The sequence below is a fragment of the Hydra viridissima genome, unplaced genomic scaffold (assembly GCF_058129835.1).
Source record: "Hydra viridissima isolate aposymbiotic clone 2 unplaced genomic scaffold, HvirCarnegie_v1 scaffold_15, whole genome shotgun sequence".
In the NCBI taxonomy this organism is placed as follows: domain Eukaryota; kingdom Metazoa; phylum Cnidaria; class Hydrozoa; order Anthoathecata; family Hydridae; genus Hydra; species Hydra viridissima.
In genome coordinates this window covers 5,987,013-6,006,775 of record NW_028324314.1, presented here as the reverse complement: position 1 = coordinate 6,006,775, position 19,763 = coordinate 5,987,013, and the positions used below count along the sequence as shown (strand labels likewise).

The window sequence follows — 19,763 nt, the reverse complement described above, 5'->3', positions numbered from 1 at the left end:
AATTAAATTTTTTATTATTTTTTGGTGTCACCCCTTGATGGTGTCACCCGGTAAGGTCCACACCCCCGCACCTCCCTAACGACGCCCCTGCTAAATTAGATTCGTGACGTTACCAGGTCATTCATTTTTGTCACTTACAATCTGATTGACAAAGTAGCTATGGACCTTGAACTCATTTTGTCAGTGTACTTTTTCCAAAAAGATTTTGTTTTATTTGGTTGTGTGCTAAGAATTTTTAATTTACTTGATGACACCAGACATACAGGGCTGCCATTGCAACTTTGTGTTAATTTTTATTTTGCAGTTATAGTTATTGTTTAATTTTCAGAACTAATTTCATAATTTCCTCTTTTCTTTTTTTTTTCTTTTTCTTTTTTTTTAATTCTTTTTTTTTTAAAAAATTTCTTATGAAACTGAGTTCTATTTGCTCGTTTGAAAACTTGATTTTGTACGTTTGAATTTTTTCGAATTTCGTTTGTTTTCGGTTTGAATAATCTTAACGTAAACATAACAGGTAAATCTTTCGGCACGTTCTTCATGCAATTGTGCTCGTTTGAATATTCGAAGATCTAAATCTACAAACCTATTTTGGAGATCATTATATAAGTTCGAACGTTCTTGTAATAACTTTCAGCAGGTTAGTTTAGCTGTAACTGATCAGAAAAACCATGCTATAAAAAGTCAATTGTTTCTTACTTTCATGACCGATTTTTATTGCAATTTTTTAAAAGATGTCTTGCAGATTTCAAATTATTCTATGCTTGTTAATTTTGAAATACATGAACGCAGACCACCAAAACAACAACACCATATCTATTGGAACAAAGAAGTTCTTGGGTAAGTGATGACTACAATGGCCTTTAAATTTATCAGATTTTCAATCTTCAACTTTTACAAAGTCAAAAAATAAATCCGATAAAGTATTAGTTAAGATTGCATTAAAAAACTAAGCATCGTCGTCATAAGTTTTTCCGTTAATAACAAATCAAGTACAAACTGTATTATATAATGCTATATATAATACTATATTATATAATCTACATTAATCTTTTAAGGACAATCGAATTTTTTGAAGTTTATTATACTAGATCTTTTTATGCATTTAAAAAAGCAAATATTTTTTATGCGAAAAATTTATATCCATGCATAAACTTGTTTCGTACGAGCGAAAAAAGTCTAACTGATTTGAATATGAATAACACGCAATAATTTTTACGGTTGAAACAAGTTTATAAAAGGCGATTTCATTATAGTAATATTTTCATGGAATTCCGAACTTTGTGGCTGAATATATAAACTACTGTAAGTTTGATATATTTTAAATGTTATTAATGGAAAAACGATGTTTTTAAGAAACTTAAAACAAAGCATTTGTAAAAAGAAATCTTTTTGTGAAAGTGTAAAGTTCATTTATATTTTTAAATTTTGTGATATATATTTCTATAAAGTTATTTTTCTTATCTTTTTAATGTCTGACTTAAGTGAACAAACTTGCAACTCGTGGATTCGGTCGCGTTTTAACTTGGAATGTAAAAAAGCTAGGTGCTTGTTTGCGGCAAGACAATGTCGCTCCACTGAAAGAGGTTTTTATTTTTTCGCCGTTTATTTTTTTATAATTTACATTTTATTTCAAGATAACTCTTTTTTTACTTACAAGTTTCAAACTCTGTTTCTACAACTTTAAGCACTTATTTTTAATAAAAGTTTTGATCCTAATGTAATTTAATTGAGAGCTGGTTTTTGTTTTTTTTCCTTTAAAAACTGCAAAAAAAAATTAGCTGGATTAATTAAAAATAGACTAGCTGTAAAATATTGAGTATGATTGTTCTCTTACTAAAAGTTAAAACAAGTTTTTAAAACTTAGTAATTGTTATTTAAGTTAAACAACAAACATAAAGCATAATGTTTCCTTTCCGAAAGGAATTTTAAAAAGCAAGTAATGACTGTTGCAGCAAAATCAGGAATCTTTCAAACAAAGAAATTTAATAAAAATTTATTCACATGCAACAATAGTAAATATTTCATTAGAAAGATTAAGACAAATTGTACAAAGTACACGTATATTCAATTCTCAATAACACCATTTAACTCTCAATAACACCATCCAACTCTCAACCATTGCGCATTTAATAAATTCTTTTTTTGGTGCTTTCCGCAAGGCGCGGTACAAGATTGACGTTCATTTTTCGCAGACATAAGTTGATCTATAAATAAGCTAGTGAGTGTTTTCAGCTTTCCAAGCATTGGCGTAGATATGAGTTTTTAAGATAGTCCAATAATTCTCGATTGATCTGGGAGGACAGCTTATTGAAGACGAAAATGATGCCATTTCGCTCCAAGTGTTCTACCACCACTTTGATATAATGGTAACTGGCTTTGTCGGGCCAGAATACGTAGTTGTCATCATAGTTTGCTTTAATGTACGGGATAATTCGTTTCTTAATCCATTCCTCCAGGAAGACCGTTACGTTGCTGGTGAAATTTGACTCCTTGGTTTTTGATCATTCATTTAGTCCGATGGCAAACCATAGCAGAACCTTCTCCTCAAACTTCTTTTTGGTAGAAAATTTGACACTGGGTAGCTTATTGTTAATGTTAGAGGTGTAGAAAGTATTGCTGCTGTTGATGGTGGAGTGGGAGAGTGTGAAATAGGATTCGTCGTCAATAATCCAGCAGGTATTTGATAATTTTCGATACACACAACTTCTTAGTCTCGGGCTTCTGTCTCTCATTGCGGTGTGAGATGCTTTTTTTCTTGCGGGCCTTCAGATCTTCTAAAGAGCACGATTGATCTTGGTTGGATCACATTAGAACCGCTTGTTGTTGCGAAACTTCATCCTAATGGTCAAATAAACGCTTTAGAGTGATCAATTTTCTTCCGGTGAGTTTAGCGTTGGATCCACCCGAGCCGGGTCGACAAGAAGCTGGTACAATGTCGTGAAAACGTTGCAAAATGTTGTACATAGTTCTAGGCACTCCTTCAACCATATAATATCGAACTGTGTACAATTTACCAGACTAAATGTTATCAAAGTAAAACTTATACACTCGAGAACGGAACGTGTCTTTGTTTGAAGCCATCATTTTAGATAATGTCTCCTGTAAAACAAAAAACAATAACGAAGAGGAAAACGAGAAAAAGTTCTACAAAACAACATGTATGGTTGTATAATAACACCACCGTTTAAACATTATAGAGCGCCAAAGCCAATCCAGATTTATATTGTATATTTTTGACATCAAATAAGTATTTAATTACAAAAGTTACTATTTGATCAGAATCGGAATAGGAATATTAATGTTGGTGAAAATCATTTGCAAATTGTTCTTCCTCCAATTTTGAAGGCCGTAAATAATTTCAAAATTTGAATAATTGAAAAATTTTTTCTGAAAAGAAGCCATAAAGTAAATTTGTTTTAAAATATTAAAATTTGTTTGTAACAGGGGCGGATCTAGCTTTTTTTTTGAGGGGTGCTGAGCAAGTATGTACTGCGAAGATATGTTCATTACTCCCCCCCCCCCCGCACGCTTTGCGAAGGGGGGGGGGGGTCATAAAAAAAGGTTTTTATAAAGTACGGGGGAGAGAGTCACCCAAAAGTGTACAAGTTTGTTTAAGAGGTGTTCAAGGCAACGAATACGTACGTAGTTTGACTATTTTTCATCAACTTTTTAAATTTTCAACCTCTTTTTTAACAAAAGAAAAGGCTATATCCCTCTGGGTCTTTTACCTGTCTGCCCATCTATTTATACCCTTTAAACTGCCCGTATTTTGATTAAATAATCAGATAAGAAAGGTTACAATTCTTATAAACATATCTATTTTATTTCCATAATAGTATTTTGTATGCAAAATAACACAATTGTATTACAACTCACTATTAAAAATAATTATTAATACTATGATATAATATATTTGTGTTTTCATCAGTTCTTCGAAATTTGGTAACATCAGTTTGAGAAAAAATAATTGGATGGTTTGAATAAAAATCTGCATTTGTATATAATTCGATACTGGTCAAATATCTAAAGTATTCTGACAAAGATTCGTTTCCAATTAATGATATAGAACAAGCATTAAATAAACAGTTTCCGTTTGGAGAAGTTCTAATAAAAAAACAAAAAATTAACATGAGCGAGGTGACATAATTTAATAATGTTATGCCACAAAATAATTATTACACAATTTTAAGTCATAAAATAACTTACTGGTAAATCATTTACTAAATGTAATTTTGGTATTATTCAAACATAAAATAAGTTATAACATAATTGATTATTTTCTCCTTGAAATATGATATAAATATATTATACTTAAGCATGAACAAAATTTTACTAGAAAAATATATTTTTAAATTTTAAGCACCTAGGACAAAATTTTACACATCTTTCAGCTTAAAATAAAAATAAGTTTGTAGTAAAATGTTTAAGCAAAAAAAGTTATATATGATTTCTTTATTTGCTATTATTTTAACTATTAATCAACACACACACACACACACACACACACACACACACACACACACACACACACACACACACACACACACACACACACACACACACACACACACACACACACACATAAATATTTCGTTTGTTTTTTTATTTTTAAATTAATATAATTATTTAAGAAACAAATTATTACCTCACTGGTTGAAAATCGCTTTCTGCTCGAAATCATTGAGATGGGAAACTGTATATTTGGAACTTTGCATATTTTATGCAATACACTTAGTTTAGATTTTTCATTAAACAAAAATTTTTCTCTAATAGTATTATGAGCTTTGACAATAACATTAGATAAAAACGATACCTTTTTTGATTGAATCCTATTTTCATCTAAAATACATTTTAAAATAATTTGAAGCATTGAATCCGCCATGTTTAGAACACTTAACCTACGAGTTAACCAAAAGCTTAGTGAAAACCCTTTTTTCTGATTTATGCGTGATTGGCTTGCACCCTTCAGAGATCTTTCTGATTGGGTCAGCACCCCTCAGAACCAGTTTTGATTAGCTTAAGAAACCAAGCCAATCAAAAATAGCTTCTGAGGGGTGCAGGCCAATCAGAAATAATTCTGAGGGGAGCAGGCCAATCAGAAAGCGACTATACTGGAGCTTCCTAGTCGAAACATAAATATATATAAAATACGCTAGCGCTAACACAACAACAAAGATAATTATTTTCGACATCCTTCACAAAAAATTTAAATCGCAAATTTTGAGTTGAATAAAATATTTTAACAATTTAATTTTTATATATAAAAAAATGCAACAAAATAGTAAACTTTGCTTGTTGAAAGTTGACGGGTGCTGGAGCACCCTTTGAACCCCTCTGGATCCGCCCCTGTGTAATGTAAAAGTTTAGATACTTTTACTTTACTAGCATCAAAAAAAAAAAAAAAAAGAAGATAATAAAAAGACATGGATAGCAAAACTTAATCTTTGGTTGTTAACTTTTGAATTACGGTAAAAGTCTGTATGGAATACTGAAATATTTTTTATTAGCTCATGTGTAAAACCTTTCTTTTTCTAAAAAAAAACTCTTCACTTCTTTAATTAATTATATATTGATAGCATTTTTTTTTAAAGGCTGTTTGTGTTGTACTTCAAAGTGCCAACTTAATCGTGCTTCAAGAAGCATCAAACCTTGATTTTTCTTGTTTACCTTGCAATACTGTTTTAAAAGATGAGTATGACTGGCCAGGTAACGAAGGCAATGATGACTTTAAAGTTCTTATCAAAACCAGGCATTCTAGATCTTTTAGGTATTGGATATTTTTTATTTCATTTAAAAATTATGCACTTGTTGGCGTTTTAGTAAACATGCGCCTTTTAAAATTAATTTGTTATACCTAGTCTCAAAAAAACGGGTTCTTGCGAAACTCTTGAAGATCTCAATACAAAACGGAGCGTTGACGGCATTGGAAAAAATCAAAAACCGATAACACATTCAAGTAGAGAAAACCTGACTAATGAAATTATTTTAAGAAAGTCGCAAATTACTTCTAAGAACGTTTTATTACGTAGCAAAAGATATTTTGACGATGCTTCCCAAATATCTACATTCTTAAGAGAGCTTGCGCTGAGTGACAATAGTCACAGCAAAATAGATGAAAAGATAAAAGATGCTGCACTTGATGGTCTTGATAAAGAAAGCAAAGCTAAATTTGTAAGACTTGTTAATGAAATTTTAGAAAACAAGAAATTTGGTGGTGAGATTGAAAATTTTACCGAGCAAAAAGAAAAAAATGTTTATGATAAAAGAATAATAAATCGAAAACTTAAAACATTTCCATTTAGCAACAATAAAAGTCAACTCATGTATGACCTCAGCTATAAAACCCAAGCTAGGAATGTCTCTACTACTCAAGATTTATCTAGCCAAGACATTTTAAATATCATAGCTAGTCATTTATCAAAATTTGAAAAGGAAATTGAAGAACTAAATTCAAAAATGAACAATACAACAACCACTACTCCAGTATTTTCAAAACAAAACTTTCAAGGTATCATGAACAATATTCGCTATAACATTAAAAAACAAGCCTACTTTAAAGGAAATACGGTGGACAAAGAAGAAGAAAATGCTGGCAATGACGTAGTCAGTTTTTCAAATTTAGAAAAACCTCGAAAAATGAATATTAAAAGTGATTCAAATAGCAAATCGTTTACAAGTTTTGCTAGTAAAAAAACTTATGACAAATCAGTAGCATATAATCGAAAAATACGCTCGTTAACAACTCGTTTTATAAAAGAAACTTCGAATAAAAAACGAAGTAAAGAAAAAGCATTAAAACGTCAAATATCAAATTATGCAGCGCCAAATACTCCTAATGGAGTATCAGCTCAGCAAGCATTGGATATGACTGTTATGTTACCAAAAGGCTTGCAGCCAGAAACTGCTGAACCTGAAAAAATTATCAAGTCTGCAAAAATAATACAAGAATCCGGTGATCAGAGAGTTATTGACTCACAAACTTCAAGCCCAGCATCTCAATCTAAAGTAATTCGTAAGCCTAATTACGTCATTTATACTGTAAAATCGGATTTAAACTCCGGGGAACCTTTTATTTTAGCAAATGTCAAGTTTCCTAAGGGAAAACAATTGCAGCGTGCTTGTATGGCGAAAATAGCATCAGACATAAGTAACATAAACTCACAGACAGAAACAAGTTATAAAAAAATAATTGCAGGGGACTTTCATATGGACAGATTATCAGGGTCTGATACGAAAGGTGATATGTACAAAATTCTAACGAATCTCCAAGTTGATGGAGAGAATTTTCACTCTCCTTTAACATACGGTGAAAAAGATCCCATTACTACAGTGTATGGAAGACGATTTGATAACATTATAGCTAACTTACCTTTAAAAGGTAACTTGAAAGCTATTGGACCAGATTTCCCTTTAGAGCCAGAAGCAGTTGTAATGCCATTTATTCTTCAGCGTCTCTATAACAACTACATGACATCACTTTATACCTCAGACAATGATGAATCAGATTCTATTTATGAATGTATTAAAGCATTTCAAATGGCTGGAAAAGCTGAACTTCAAAATAGTGTATGTAAAGATATATGGACCCCTTCAAGTTACATAAGTGATCATTTGCCATTAGAATTGCGAGTTTCCTTAAAGGTTTCTGGGCGATCTTCGCCAGTTGAATTAAGACTTGCAAGTTGGAATATTCAAGGTGATACTTTTAAAGAGCGTTTACTCGACCCAGATGTAAAAAGAGGCTTTATACAACGGCTAAAAAAGTACCACATGGCTGTGTTTCACGAGTTTCCTCCTCATGATAGAATATTAGATGATCAAGAACTAGGAGGAAGTAAGTAAACTTTTTTAATAAATATTGCTGAATTTTTATTTAATGACAATTTCAACCAGTATCTTAGCTCTAAATGCACTTCACAGTTCTTGATCTGTGAATTGGTGGTTTTTTCAGCGCAAAGTTATGAGAAATTAAGTTATAAAGTTATGAGAAAGTTTGTTTTATGGTTTTTCTCATAAAATTCAATGAAATTCCATAAAACTAAAAATATTTTTAACGTAAAAATGCTTTAATTGGAATTTTTAAAGATTTTGCTCCACAGCACGAAAAGCTTAAGTAGGTATCTAAAGTATTAATAACTCAGTTCTACACTGCTTTTTAAAAAAAAAAGAGATAATAATTTTTTTAAATATTATATGGTTAGAAATTTATGTTTGTTTGTTGAGTTCTGATGAAAACGTTATATTTGCTATAATTTACATAAAGTTTCTACAGCGGCATATAGAATATCGAAGTCAAAATCCATGATATTTTGACTTCAGTGCCGCATTATGAGAGCGCAATACTATTAAAAGGGTAAATACTTTGTGATTGAAAAGAATGTAAAAATTAAAAAATACTGTAAGAAGTAGTAAAGAAAAGGCTGGTAGGGTAAGGTTGCTTATATTGTACCGATGCCTATATTGTACTTTTAACATAACTCGTTATTTTTACAACCCACAAGAAATTTTTTAATTTATTTTTTAACTTTGCTGAATGAAATTAAGTAGTCAACTGTTTTTTTATTGTCATTCAACTGCATTAAGGCCAGAGTAAGCTCTTGTTGGTTTGTTATTGGAGATTTCTTTTTTTAGGTTTTTAAGGCTAAGCGTATTTCACTAAAAAAAGCAGAAGATATGATTTGTTCAGTGTATTTATGTTAAAGCATAATTTATCTAAATACCTAGAATTTAAAATATCTTATTTTTAGTTGTCAAATTTTTAAATTATCTGAATGTTAGATTAGTTGCGTAAATTGTACCTCAAGGCATATCCTAAATTGTACCGACGCGACCATTCTGACCGCTAAAAAATGCGTGTAAAGTTTAAAAAGTTCCTTTTGAGATTCCAATTAGATAAATATCTATACTTATAATACGAAATTCACTACTTAAACAAAAAAAGAAAAATTTCAGTATTACTCTTGTATTGAAAAGCAGTCCTTAAAAAGATGCACTTAGGGATTGCAATCCCGCACACTTTTCAATCCCGCGGGATCCGCGCGGAATTTTTTAATTTTTGTGCGGCTCCCGCGCGGGATTAGTAGGTTTCTTATGCACATTATAAAAGGCAAAATGACAATTGTATCTTTCTTTCAAGTATTTCAGAAAAAATATACTCAACTTATTAAATTTATAAGATAAGGTAAATAAAGCTAAAAAACACAATTCATTTGTAAATCAATATAATTCTTAACATTTAATGAACAAAAAGATAAGCCAAAGTACAGAGGACGTCTTTTAGCTTAACGTAGAACGTCTATTAGCTTTATTTATTTTTTTAAATATCAAAATGAGAAAATTGTTGTAAGAAATGCGCTCTTAAGAAACAGAGCCTACTTAAGGTATCATCACTTAATCTACTCCTCAAAGGACTGCATATGGAACCAGCAGCTGAAAAAGCTCGCTCGGCCTCTACGCTTGTTGGTGGTATGGTCATCAAGTAACTATGCGCTATATCTAGAAACTTGCCTCTTACTCCATTACTTTCATAGGCAGACATTTCCGGCTTAAATAGTTTATCAAAGTCTAAAGAATCTAAGTTTGGTATCTCCTTTACATTTTCTGTCCAGCTGTTCTTGTCTTTCTTTGTTTGATTTTCCAATTCTTTTTTCAGCGATAGAATTGTAGGAGTAATTATTTGGGAATTGTTAATAAAATCTACAGCTTCTTTTTCTTCGAGTTCATTTTCTTCGTCGGATTTTGTAAGTAAACTAGTAGTCCATTTAAATTCTTATTACGACGTTGTGTAAACCTCTCACGAAGTGCCGCGGGTAAATCTATGCACAAAAGTGATGATTGCTTTTGCAATTTATCTAGCATAAATTGAAAAGTTGTTTCCGCCGTTATAAGGTTCGATTCTCTCCTGCATAAAAGTTCGAGACCAAGTTTTAGTGGTGCCAGGCAAATAATTAAGTCATTGAGTTGGGACCACTCCTCTTTGGTGAAATAAAGCAGATGGTCGGTCCAAAATCATTGTCAAACCATATTCTTTATTTATAACTTCATCATCCTCAGTTTTACCATATTCATCTTCTTCTTCACAATTTTCATATGTAGTAAACGATTCTTCGACTTCTCCGCTGTTTTTCTTGTATAAGATATCAATAACTGCAAGTTGTATTCCATGTGCTTAACATAGTTGTTGATAGCAAAACATCATTTTACCAACTTTTACCATCACACTTGCTCCATCAGTGGTCATGGCAATAATGTCTTTTTGGAGGTCAATATCGAAGCTATTCAGCCTTTCTGAAACTAACTTGATGCAATATTCTGCATTACACGATCCATAGATTCGAATCAATCCAAGATTAAAGTGTTTCGCCTCCATATGTAAATTAAGTTTAAGTATCTCTGACTATTTTGTGATGTTCATTCGTCAAACGTTATTGAAAACTTTTGATTTTGCTTTTTTAGTGATGTGAATTTTTGCATTATATCGGCTTTTACAGAATCTGAGAATTTAACTACCATCGATCTTATAGTATTAGGTGAAGTAGGGAGCCGGAAACTACTCTTTGAAAACAAGTACCGTAAATCTGAAGATGTGCAAAAACTATTAAATGTAAAGCCGAACATAACATGCACTTCGCATTTTCTTCATTATCACTTTTTTTAAAATCTTGATGTAATTAATTTTTAAAGACTTTTTAAAAAGTAGTTTTTAAAAGTATATTTTTTATAATTATGCACGCACGTTTTCAATTTCACGTTTTCAACATACTCATTAGCGAAAATTTCAATACAATTAACTAAACAAAAAAAAAATTGAACGAGTTCGACTTACGTTTTGCTAAATAATTGTTTATTTTTAAATGATTTTTTTATATTTATAGCTAAGAAAAAAATTTTAATAGCTGAAGATAAATTTTTAAATGGATTTGTTTCGCAAATACATTAAACACTTTTAGTTTGATACCTTTTTTGTCTTTTTAGTTTAAAAGAATTGACCTTTTTTGTTTAAAAGCAATAGTTTCAAAATCCCGCAAATCCCGCGGATCCCGCAGTAGTTTTTGCGGGATCTCGCATGCGCTAAATTAATGCGGGATCGCAATCCCTAGATGCACTCTCTAGTTCAGTTTTAACAATATGTCAAGGCTGGTGTCATGTTGACTGTGCAAGTGTTAATCAAAAACAGACGCAATATATCTCAAACATTTGCCAAAAATAAAGTTTTTATGTATTTTATTTTACAATATTTAGTGTGGTTGTTTTTTAAACAGATATAGTATATATTGTTTTACATTATTTAGTATAAATATCTTTAATACCTAACTTCCTCCTCAATTCTAATCTTAGCTAACCCATTGGTAAACATACAATTTAAATAAAAATTGTACCTTATGTGGTGATACCTGTTTTCGGCATTTTCCAGAAGAAAAAAAAAGTTGCATAGAGTTTATTAAATAAAAAACTTTATTTCATTATATTATGGGGAGTTAGGTGTAAAGTAATTGAAATCAAGAAAGTGGTACAATATTGGATTGCAACGGAACAATTAAGGATCTAGTTTCCTTAATTGTACTCTTAGCGCTATTTTTTTTAGTTTGATTCTTCGAGACTTAACGCTTTTTAAATTTTGAGTTTTTTTAATATCTTTACAACAAACAATCCCTAAATTATGAAATCCAATTAAAAATTTATGTTTTCACTCAGTAGATTGCCTACATTTTTTAATTTGGTCTTAGGGGGTACAATATTGGCAACCTTACCCTATTCGTTTCCTACATCTCTGTGCCAGACTTTAATTGAAAGTCTATTATGCCGTTTGGAAGCAATGATAAAGTAGAGAGGTTACCAAACTTTAGATTGAAATAAAAAAAAAAAATTTAAAAAGAAATTTTAACAAGTAAATCTATAACTTTAGGTGTAATAATTTTGTGGTTATAGAAAAACATGAATTCGAATAAAAAATTTCAATTCGACAACCGTAACTTTTTTCTTTTAAAAAGGAATATTTACATCGTGTTTAAACTTAACAGAATCATAACAAAATCATAACAGAATTTTAAACCTCTTATTAAATTGATTATGACTTATGAACTTGACTTACATTCATTTTGCATTTGACCATGTATGCATTTTACATACATCACTTGTAATATTCTTTGTGAAATGTAAATAAACAGTAGAAAATATTGAGTTGATTTTTACACGACCGTTGCGTAATACAGTTCAGTATATAAGAGTTTCTATTATGAATAAAAAGAACATCTTTATATCTGAAACAAAAAACGTTGACATTATTACATTAGGGTTTGTGTCTTCTCAGAAACTAGAAGCGCCGGAGAAAAGTAATACTACACACAGACATGACAGAAATTAATAGACGTTCACAGAATCTGTTTATTTCATTAAACAGATTACTTACAAAAATTAAGTAATTATAAATGGCCACAAATTAAATACTTGGTTGACAACCCCTTTGTTTTTTTTAACGCAAGGACCTTTCTAGGCCTTCCAATCTTTTCTGCACTTGATATTAACTGGGTGGAGAAGAGGTTTCCTTCTCGCAGCTCTACCATAGTAGTCAAGCTTGTAAAGATACCTGATAGCTGTTCTTTGACTGACATCAGCTTATGCTGCTATGTCAAAGACCCTGAAACGTGGATCCATTTCAACATATCTCTTGATAAGACACAAGATTTTTTCAGAGAGCCTAAGGCGACCTGGATGAGATTTTATGCATTTCTTGCCCTCTCTGGTGAATTTTACAATCACTCTATTAACAGTAGAAAGGAATTTTAGGTATTTTGCGTTGACTTCATGTTGATTACGATGCTCCCTTGCTGAAATTCGAATAGGTCTGATAAATGTTGCTGAAGAGAATGACATTTATCAACATCTTGATAAATGTCATTCCCTTCAGCAACATCTGATTATTGCAGCCCTTCAGCTTTCCCTGGATACAATAATACTTCTGTTTCCTTCTGTTTTCTATCCAATTAACAAATAGATTCAAAAGAATCCCAAAATCAAGGCTACTCTACCTCCATATTTATCCCTTGGAGCAATACACTCCCCTTCGTTCTCCCTTTGCTTCTACGAACAAATACTCATCGCATCAACCCAAATATTTGAAACTTCATCAAAGCTCAAAGGATTTTATTTTTGTTAATTATCCAATTTTTGTATTTTGGATCCTAAGCTTTTTTACTTTATTATGTGGGCTTAATTGGGTTTTTTTGATAGTAACGCGGTCATTTTTATCTTATTGTTGCATGTTTAAACCTTTATTTCGACCTCGATGCATTATAAACCTTTTTTTTTTTTATGACAAACGTGAGATTAAAACAATAAAAATGTTAGATGTGATTACTTTTACGTTAAAACAAAAGTTTTACCATTATTTTTATCTGTTGCCATTGTTTAAGAATAAAAAGTCTAATCGAAAATACAAATTAAAAGATTTGTGAAACATTTGTTCAAATCGATAAACAAATATTTTTTATCTTTCTACAATCGTAACCAATGAGAAGATGGTTTTTGTCGAAAGAATTTTGAGCAAATGGAGTCAATCCAATGAAGCAATGTCGCATGAAAACCTTGAAGCCTTAAATGCAATAATCTTTTTGTTTCACGTGAAATAGTTTTATCTTGGTATTTAACATTGTACTTTAAAACCATGCAATATATTTACTATCATGAATAAAAATTCCATATATTTCTATTAAATGTAATTTTTGAATTTATTGTTGCTCCAATATTATTTCTTGAGACAAGAGTCTTTTATTTTAAACAACAATCTTTTGGAAATTATAATAAAAAAGGGAGGAAGGGGGTACAATGCCAGCTAAACGTAGTGCTTATGCATGCAAACTATCCTATTTATCTATTGTTCAACTGTTTTAATCTTTAACCAACTAACTTTTACTAACTTAAAAGTTAGTAGTTGTTATTTGGTTCACACTTCTGAGCTATGAACATACTTTTATAATCATAAAGCGAACTGTTAGGTTTTTGAGACTTAAATCAGACTGTTTTTGATTGAACGATAATATTAATTTATGCTGCAGATATTAAGTTATAAAATGAGGCGATGCCACTAAATTTAATATAACTTAATTAGATTTTTGTCTCATTTAACACAGAAAAAAAGTTTACATTAAGACTTACTTAAAAAACGCTGCTGAAAGAGCCCCGTTCAAAATTATCAATCGCCTTTGCTTCCCACCTTCCCACCTAATAGACAACCAGAACTCCGTTAAAATATTTCAACACGAAGTGCTATGTTTAAGTTCCAGCGCAGTAAAGTTGTTACTACGTTTAACCAAAAAGTTTTTTATTATTCCGGTAAAATCTATCAACGGGGTTTTTTAATTAATTATTTTTCAGCATAAACGCTGTGTGTGTCATTTATACCATTATTTTGAGTTTTTACGTGAGGTTATTGAGCATTTAACAAAAACAATAATTCTATAAAAAATTAATTTCTGTTTAGGTGACATAGTTCGCTTGAAGCAGGGGGATCTTACTACTGAATTTGGAATATATATTAGCGAATACATCAAAGACGGCGAGACTGATATGTATATACTTCGTAAAAAGTTTAAAGGGGAAGATGTAAGTGATGTTTTGATAAACCCAACTAGAGAAGAAGCCGAGAATATGGTTACAACAGTTGGTTTGTTTGCACCGAGAATCGTCGTCGATACATATAGGTTGCAGCCTTGCTTCTATACAGTTCGAACGAGTGAAAAACATCGTTCAAATGGAATAGATTTTGAGAAAGTTATTGGTGCAATAGACAAAGATGTTCAAACAAGAAAATGTGATTTTAAGCTACTTATGGCAAGTTTAAATCTTGAGGACGAATTTGATATTGATAAAGTGGTTTATGATAAGTTCAAGTTCATAAATCTAAAGTGCCAAATATCTGACGGAGATTTGAAGTATAAATATAACGTACCGAGATCACGTGATTTAGCAGATTACATAATTCTACTGGAAAAAGATCCTTCAGTAGAGTTTAGTGAGTGTAAAATTGGACTTCCAGGGGACGAAGGAAAGAGAGGTATTGATAAACTCAGCGATTTTGAGGAACTTACTACGCACTATCCTTTTTCTGTTGTTTTAAGACGTCATGATTGATAAGTTAGTGTCAGAAGATCTTAAACAATAGCACCTAATTACATCAAAATGTGTAAAGGGTGGTCATTCATAAACGCATTGCAAATGTATTTACATGTGTTTATGAATGGCCACCTTCAGATCATTTACTAATATTTAAAGCAATATAGAAATTAGCAAATCCCCTACAACCATAAATGGTATTGCATTTTACGACTAAAAGGCACTGTTTAAAAACAGCTAATTGATCAGAATTGCTCTTATTATTTTTTATAAAAAAAAGTATTATTGTAAAAGCCGAACTGACCATTTCCAGTCTCTTCACATATTGGGCTACAAGGGCTAATATTACCACGGCTACACCCACACCGACAACATATTTATTATTATCATAATTATTATTGTTGTTATTATTACTATTATTATCATTATTAGTATCTTTTTATTTTTTTTATTTTAGTTTTACCTCATTACTGTTTTAAGATTAAAATTAGTGTATGTACTATTTGTAAATATCCTTGAAATGTAATAATGTGACTTTTTTCTTCCATTTGAAAAATGGACTCCATCTCCAATTTGGTATAAAGTTTGCATAACTTATTCCGACTTTAACAACAGCTTTGATCAATTTAAAATAGGAATCCATCGCATATGTTAGGTATATAACAAAAAGATATTTATCCTTGGAAATTTCTCTGGTATATAAATAATACTGGTTGGTACAAATGATGAAAACCATGCTGAGTTCGAGCTATTATAATTGCACTTTTTTATATATAATTACATTAAATACAATATGTAATTACAAAAAACAAAGTACGAATATACAAGTACTTTTATATTCGTATTTTTTATAGTTAAAAAAAAAAGCAAAATAAGTTTGCTAACATGTTTAGAAGAAAAATTAAATTTCAAACGGAAAGTATTTAAATGCTGTGTTTTTTAATGCAACTCTTTTTTATGTTTCTCTATCTCATTTAATCATTGCAGATTTTTAAAATTTTAAATGTTGGTTAAAAAACACAATGTTTGTTGGAATGGAAATCCTTAGTAAGATGACGTTGATATATAAAAATTGCAAGTATTCAACAAAAATGGTTACGACAAAAGCCAACTGGAAGTATTGCAAACTAAATTACTAAAAAACGGTCCACAAAGAACAATAAAATTCAATCCGAATGTGACGTCCTCTATACAGTATCATTACCGTGGATATATTGCTGTCCCAAAAACTTAGAAAAATATTTAGAAAAGTTGGATATAGAGTAGTTTTTAAATTTAATCCTAATTTAAGATCACTGCTAACGTGTAAAAACAAATCTAAATTAATTCAATCAACAAATCTAATTAATTCAATTAAATATGTTCATATTTAACATATTTAATTGAGTGCAACTGTTTTAAAAAATACGTTGGCGAAACGAAGTTACAAATTAGAACTCGAACTCAACATCAAAAAAGCTGCAATAGCCACACATAGTAAGTCATGTTCAGAAGAAATTAACTGGGAGAGAACTAAAACTCATTAAGTATAGACAAAAAACTTTGATCGGAAGGTCCATGAGGCTCTTGAGATACAGAGGCACCAATGTTCCCCTCTAAATGGCGGTATTAAATATTGCGCACCATTTTTTCACGTTTTTACGTAAGGATAAAAAAGAAAGAAGTTGTTCAACTGCTAACGTCAGTTAATTTTAAACTGTTTTTTTTAACTTAAAATAATTTTGCGTGCTGATGATGCTGGTAACCATAATCCAGCGAAAATTTCTCATAATAAATTATTATTTACATTTAGAGAATACGTATTACTTGATGTTTTCTTATATATATATATGTACAGTTGTGGACAAAATAATAGTAGTGGCTAGTAAAACAATGATTTGTGATAATAATTTTATGTAAATTTAAATATGAATTAATAAATTTAGGCATAACAGTAATACAAACACTGAATAATGAAATGGGAGTAAAATATGTTGGTAACAGTGTTCAAATTACTTTAGGGAAGTCCCGAATTTTATAAACGAACATATCTAGATTTGTAGGTTAAAATAACATATCTGTTGTTTCCCATCAATTTATTTATATTAGCTTTTTGTTTATTTGGTTTTAATAAGACTAATTAAAGGTAAGATTAATTTTAGTGTTAATTTAATGAAGTATATAAAATAATTGTATAAATTTATTTTATAAATAGAAATTATGGGTCGTGCAAAGCGTTGTAGTGCAGAAAAGAGACAACTAATTATTAAGTTAAAACAAGAAAGGAAAACATACAAATTTATTCAAGAGACATTAAGTTGTTCTCCTATGATGATTAGAAATGCTCTAAAATGGAAAAATGTAGGCGAAACAAGGGGCCGAAAACAAAAAACGACTGAACATGAAGACAGATTGATAAAACGTGCTGCTGTTGCCGATCCTTTTGTAACTTCCCGCCATATTAAAGAAGATTTAAATTTAAGCGTTTCTTCGAGAACAGTACGTAGGCGGTTAGTACAAAGTAAGTTAGTCGCCAGAAGCCCAAGAAAAGTTCCCCTTTTGAAAAAAAGGCATGTGGTAGCAAGATTACAACGCATGCAGATTGGCCTGTTTCAAAATGGCGTAATATTTTGTGGTCTGATGAAAGCAAAATTGTTTTATTTGGGTCAAGTGGACGCAGGATGTATGTAAGGAGGCCACCTAACTCTGCATACAAACCGCAATACACCATAAAAACTGTAAAACATGGCGGAGCAAAAATAAATATTTGGGGTTGTTTTTTTTATTATGGCGTAGGGCCAATCTATAAGATTGATGGTGCTATGGACCAAGACATATACCTTCAAATATTACAAAATACCATGTTGCCCTTTGCAGAAGAAGATATGCCCCTAAGATGGGTTTATATGCAGGACAACGACCCAAAGCATACCAGTCGCAGGGTAAAAAGTTGGTTCATCGAGAATAGGGTTGCAGTTATGGATTGGCCTGCACAGTCACCGGATCTCAATCCGATCGAAAACCTTTGGACGGATGTAAAAGAGGCAGTTTATTGTCAAAAACCAAAAAATCAGCAGGAGTTATGGCAAGTTGTCCAGAATGCTTGGAACAACATTCCTTAAGAACGTTGTCAAAATTTGATTAACTCAATGCCAAATAGATGCAAAGCTGTGATAAAAAACCGGGGGCATGCGATTAAATATTAATTTTTTACGATTGTTTAATTAAATTTATTTCATTTTTTTGTTAATAAAATAAATTATTTGCAATATAACATTAAATAAATTAATACTACTATTATTATGTCCAACCTGTTTTTTATACTTATATAAATATTATAAATAAAAGCAAAAATTTAAAATTTTCTACTAATTAGTTTATCATCTCACACCTATTTAATTAATAATCCAGTATTACAATTTCATTTTCAGTAACTGTTGAAAGATAATAATATTAATTCCTTAATTTTAATCATGCTACTATTATTTTGTCCACAACTGTACATAGCAGCCTAGAGAAATTTCGGGCCCCGGGGAAGTTTTCTTAAGGGGCCCTCATTATGATCAATTACATACCCAGGACCAAAAGAAGCGTGCTCTGTTCATGAAAATGAAAAATAAAAGTTAACTAAATTTTTTAAAAGTCAAAACTATTTAAATATTTTAAAAATTACTTTAAAAAATTGTTTGTACACATGCGGGGCCCCAGGAATCTTTCCCGTCCACCCCCCTCTCGTCAGCCATGTATATATATATATATATATATATATATATAAGAAAACATCAAATATTTCCCTTTTGTAGAAAAAACAAGATCAGCTGGAGTATCGTTAACGCCAAAAAAAAATCTACTCTGCAAGAGCATCTAGAAGGAGCCATGAAAGACTAACTTTTCTAAGAGAAATTCGTTCAAATTTAGCAATTCGACTTTCTGTAATTCACTAAAGTACTTCAGTACTTTACATAATGTGTAGCAAGTGTATAATCAAAAACTTACTATTGACTCACAACAACGTGGGAAAAAATGTTTTGTGCAATTAAGAGTTTATTAAGAGTTAGTTAAGTTTTATTGATACATTTCTTTGTCGCTTTAGTGTAAACCTTGGATTCTTTACTTTAAAGCACAAGCAGAATGATTTACCTAACCTGTGTTTAAAACAGAAATTAACATTAAAAAATAAACAAACCATAACAAGTTTTTCAAGTTGCTAACAAAGCTACAATTTATGTAATTATAAACGTTTTTTTATAAACGTGTCTTTTACTGTATTTTTTCACCTTTTATCTTTTAAATTATAAGCGTCTTTTATCATTCCAAAATAATGCATAAAAAATGTTAGTAATTGTTTTTTTCAATTTTTTGTTTGTCTAACTTTCAGAATATCAATGATAAGCGTTGTTAACTCTGCTTTGTTAATGCCTTGCCCAATTTTTATTCTTAATATATAAAACAGTAAAACGTTTCTTCTTCTATGAAAATCGCACAGTACTGAACTTCAAGACAATTCATTCTGATCTTTGGTGAGTGGAATTTGTCCTGTTTTAATTGCAACATCCTCTTACATTATTTTCTTAAAATCATTCAACAGAAATTTCAAATTGTTTTTTTACACTGTAAAAAAAGTGCTTTAGGATAAGAACTTTGGATTAGTGACTTCATTTACCAATCCACTT

General features: G+C 30.7%; 2 protein-coding genes across 2 annotated transcripts; one reads left to right on the top strand and one right to left on the bottom strand.

Moving 5' to 3' along the window:
- The first annotated feature begins 526 nt into the window (after positions 1-526).
- On the top strand, positions 527-15,428 carry LOC145193096 (uncharacterized). The gene is made up of 5 exons (XM_080070486.2): positions 527-837; positions 1,483-1,583; positions 5,592-5,767; positions 5,859-7,834; positions 14,480-15,428. The coding sequence occupies exons 1-5, from the start codon at positions 732-734 to the stop codon at positions 15,127-15,129; spliced, it is 3,009 nt and encodes a 1,002-aa protein (XP_079926612.2). The 5' UTR covers positions 527-731; the 3' UTR covers positions 15,130-15,428.
- On the bottom strand, positions 1,948-5,111 carry LOC149878391 (uncharacterized). Its single transcript, XM_090073159.1, is given in 3 exon segments — positions 1,948-4,104; positions 4,646-4,684; positions 4,686-5,111. Coding segments are annotated over 3 exon segments (462 nt in total). The 5' UTR covers positions 4,883-5,111; the 3' UTR covers positions 1,948-3,878.
- Positions 15,429-19,763: the final 4,335 nt, after the last annotated feature.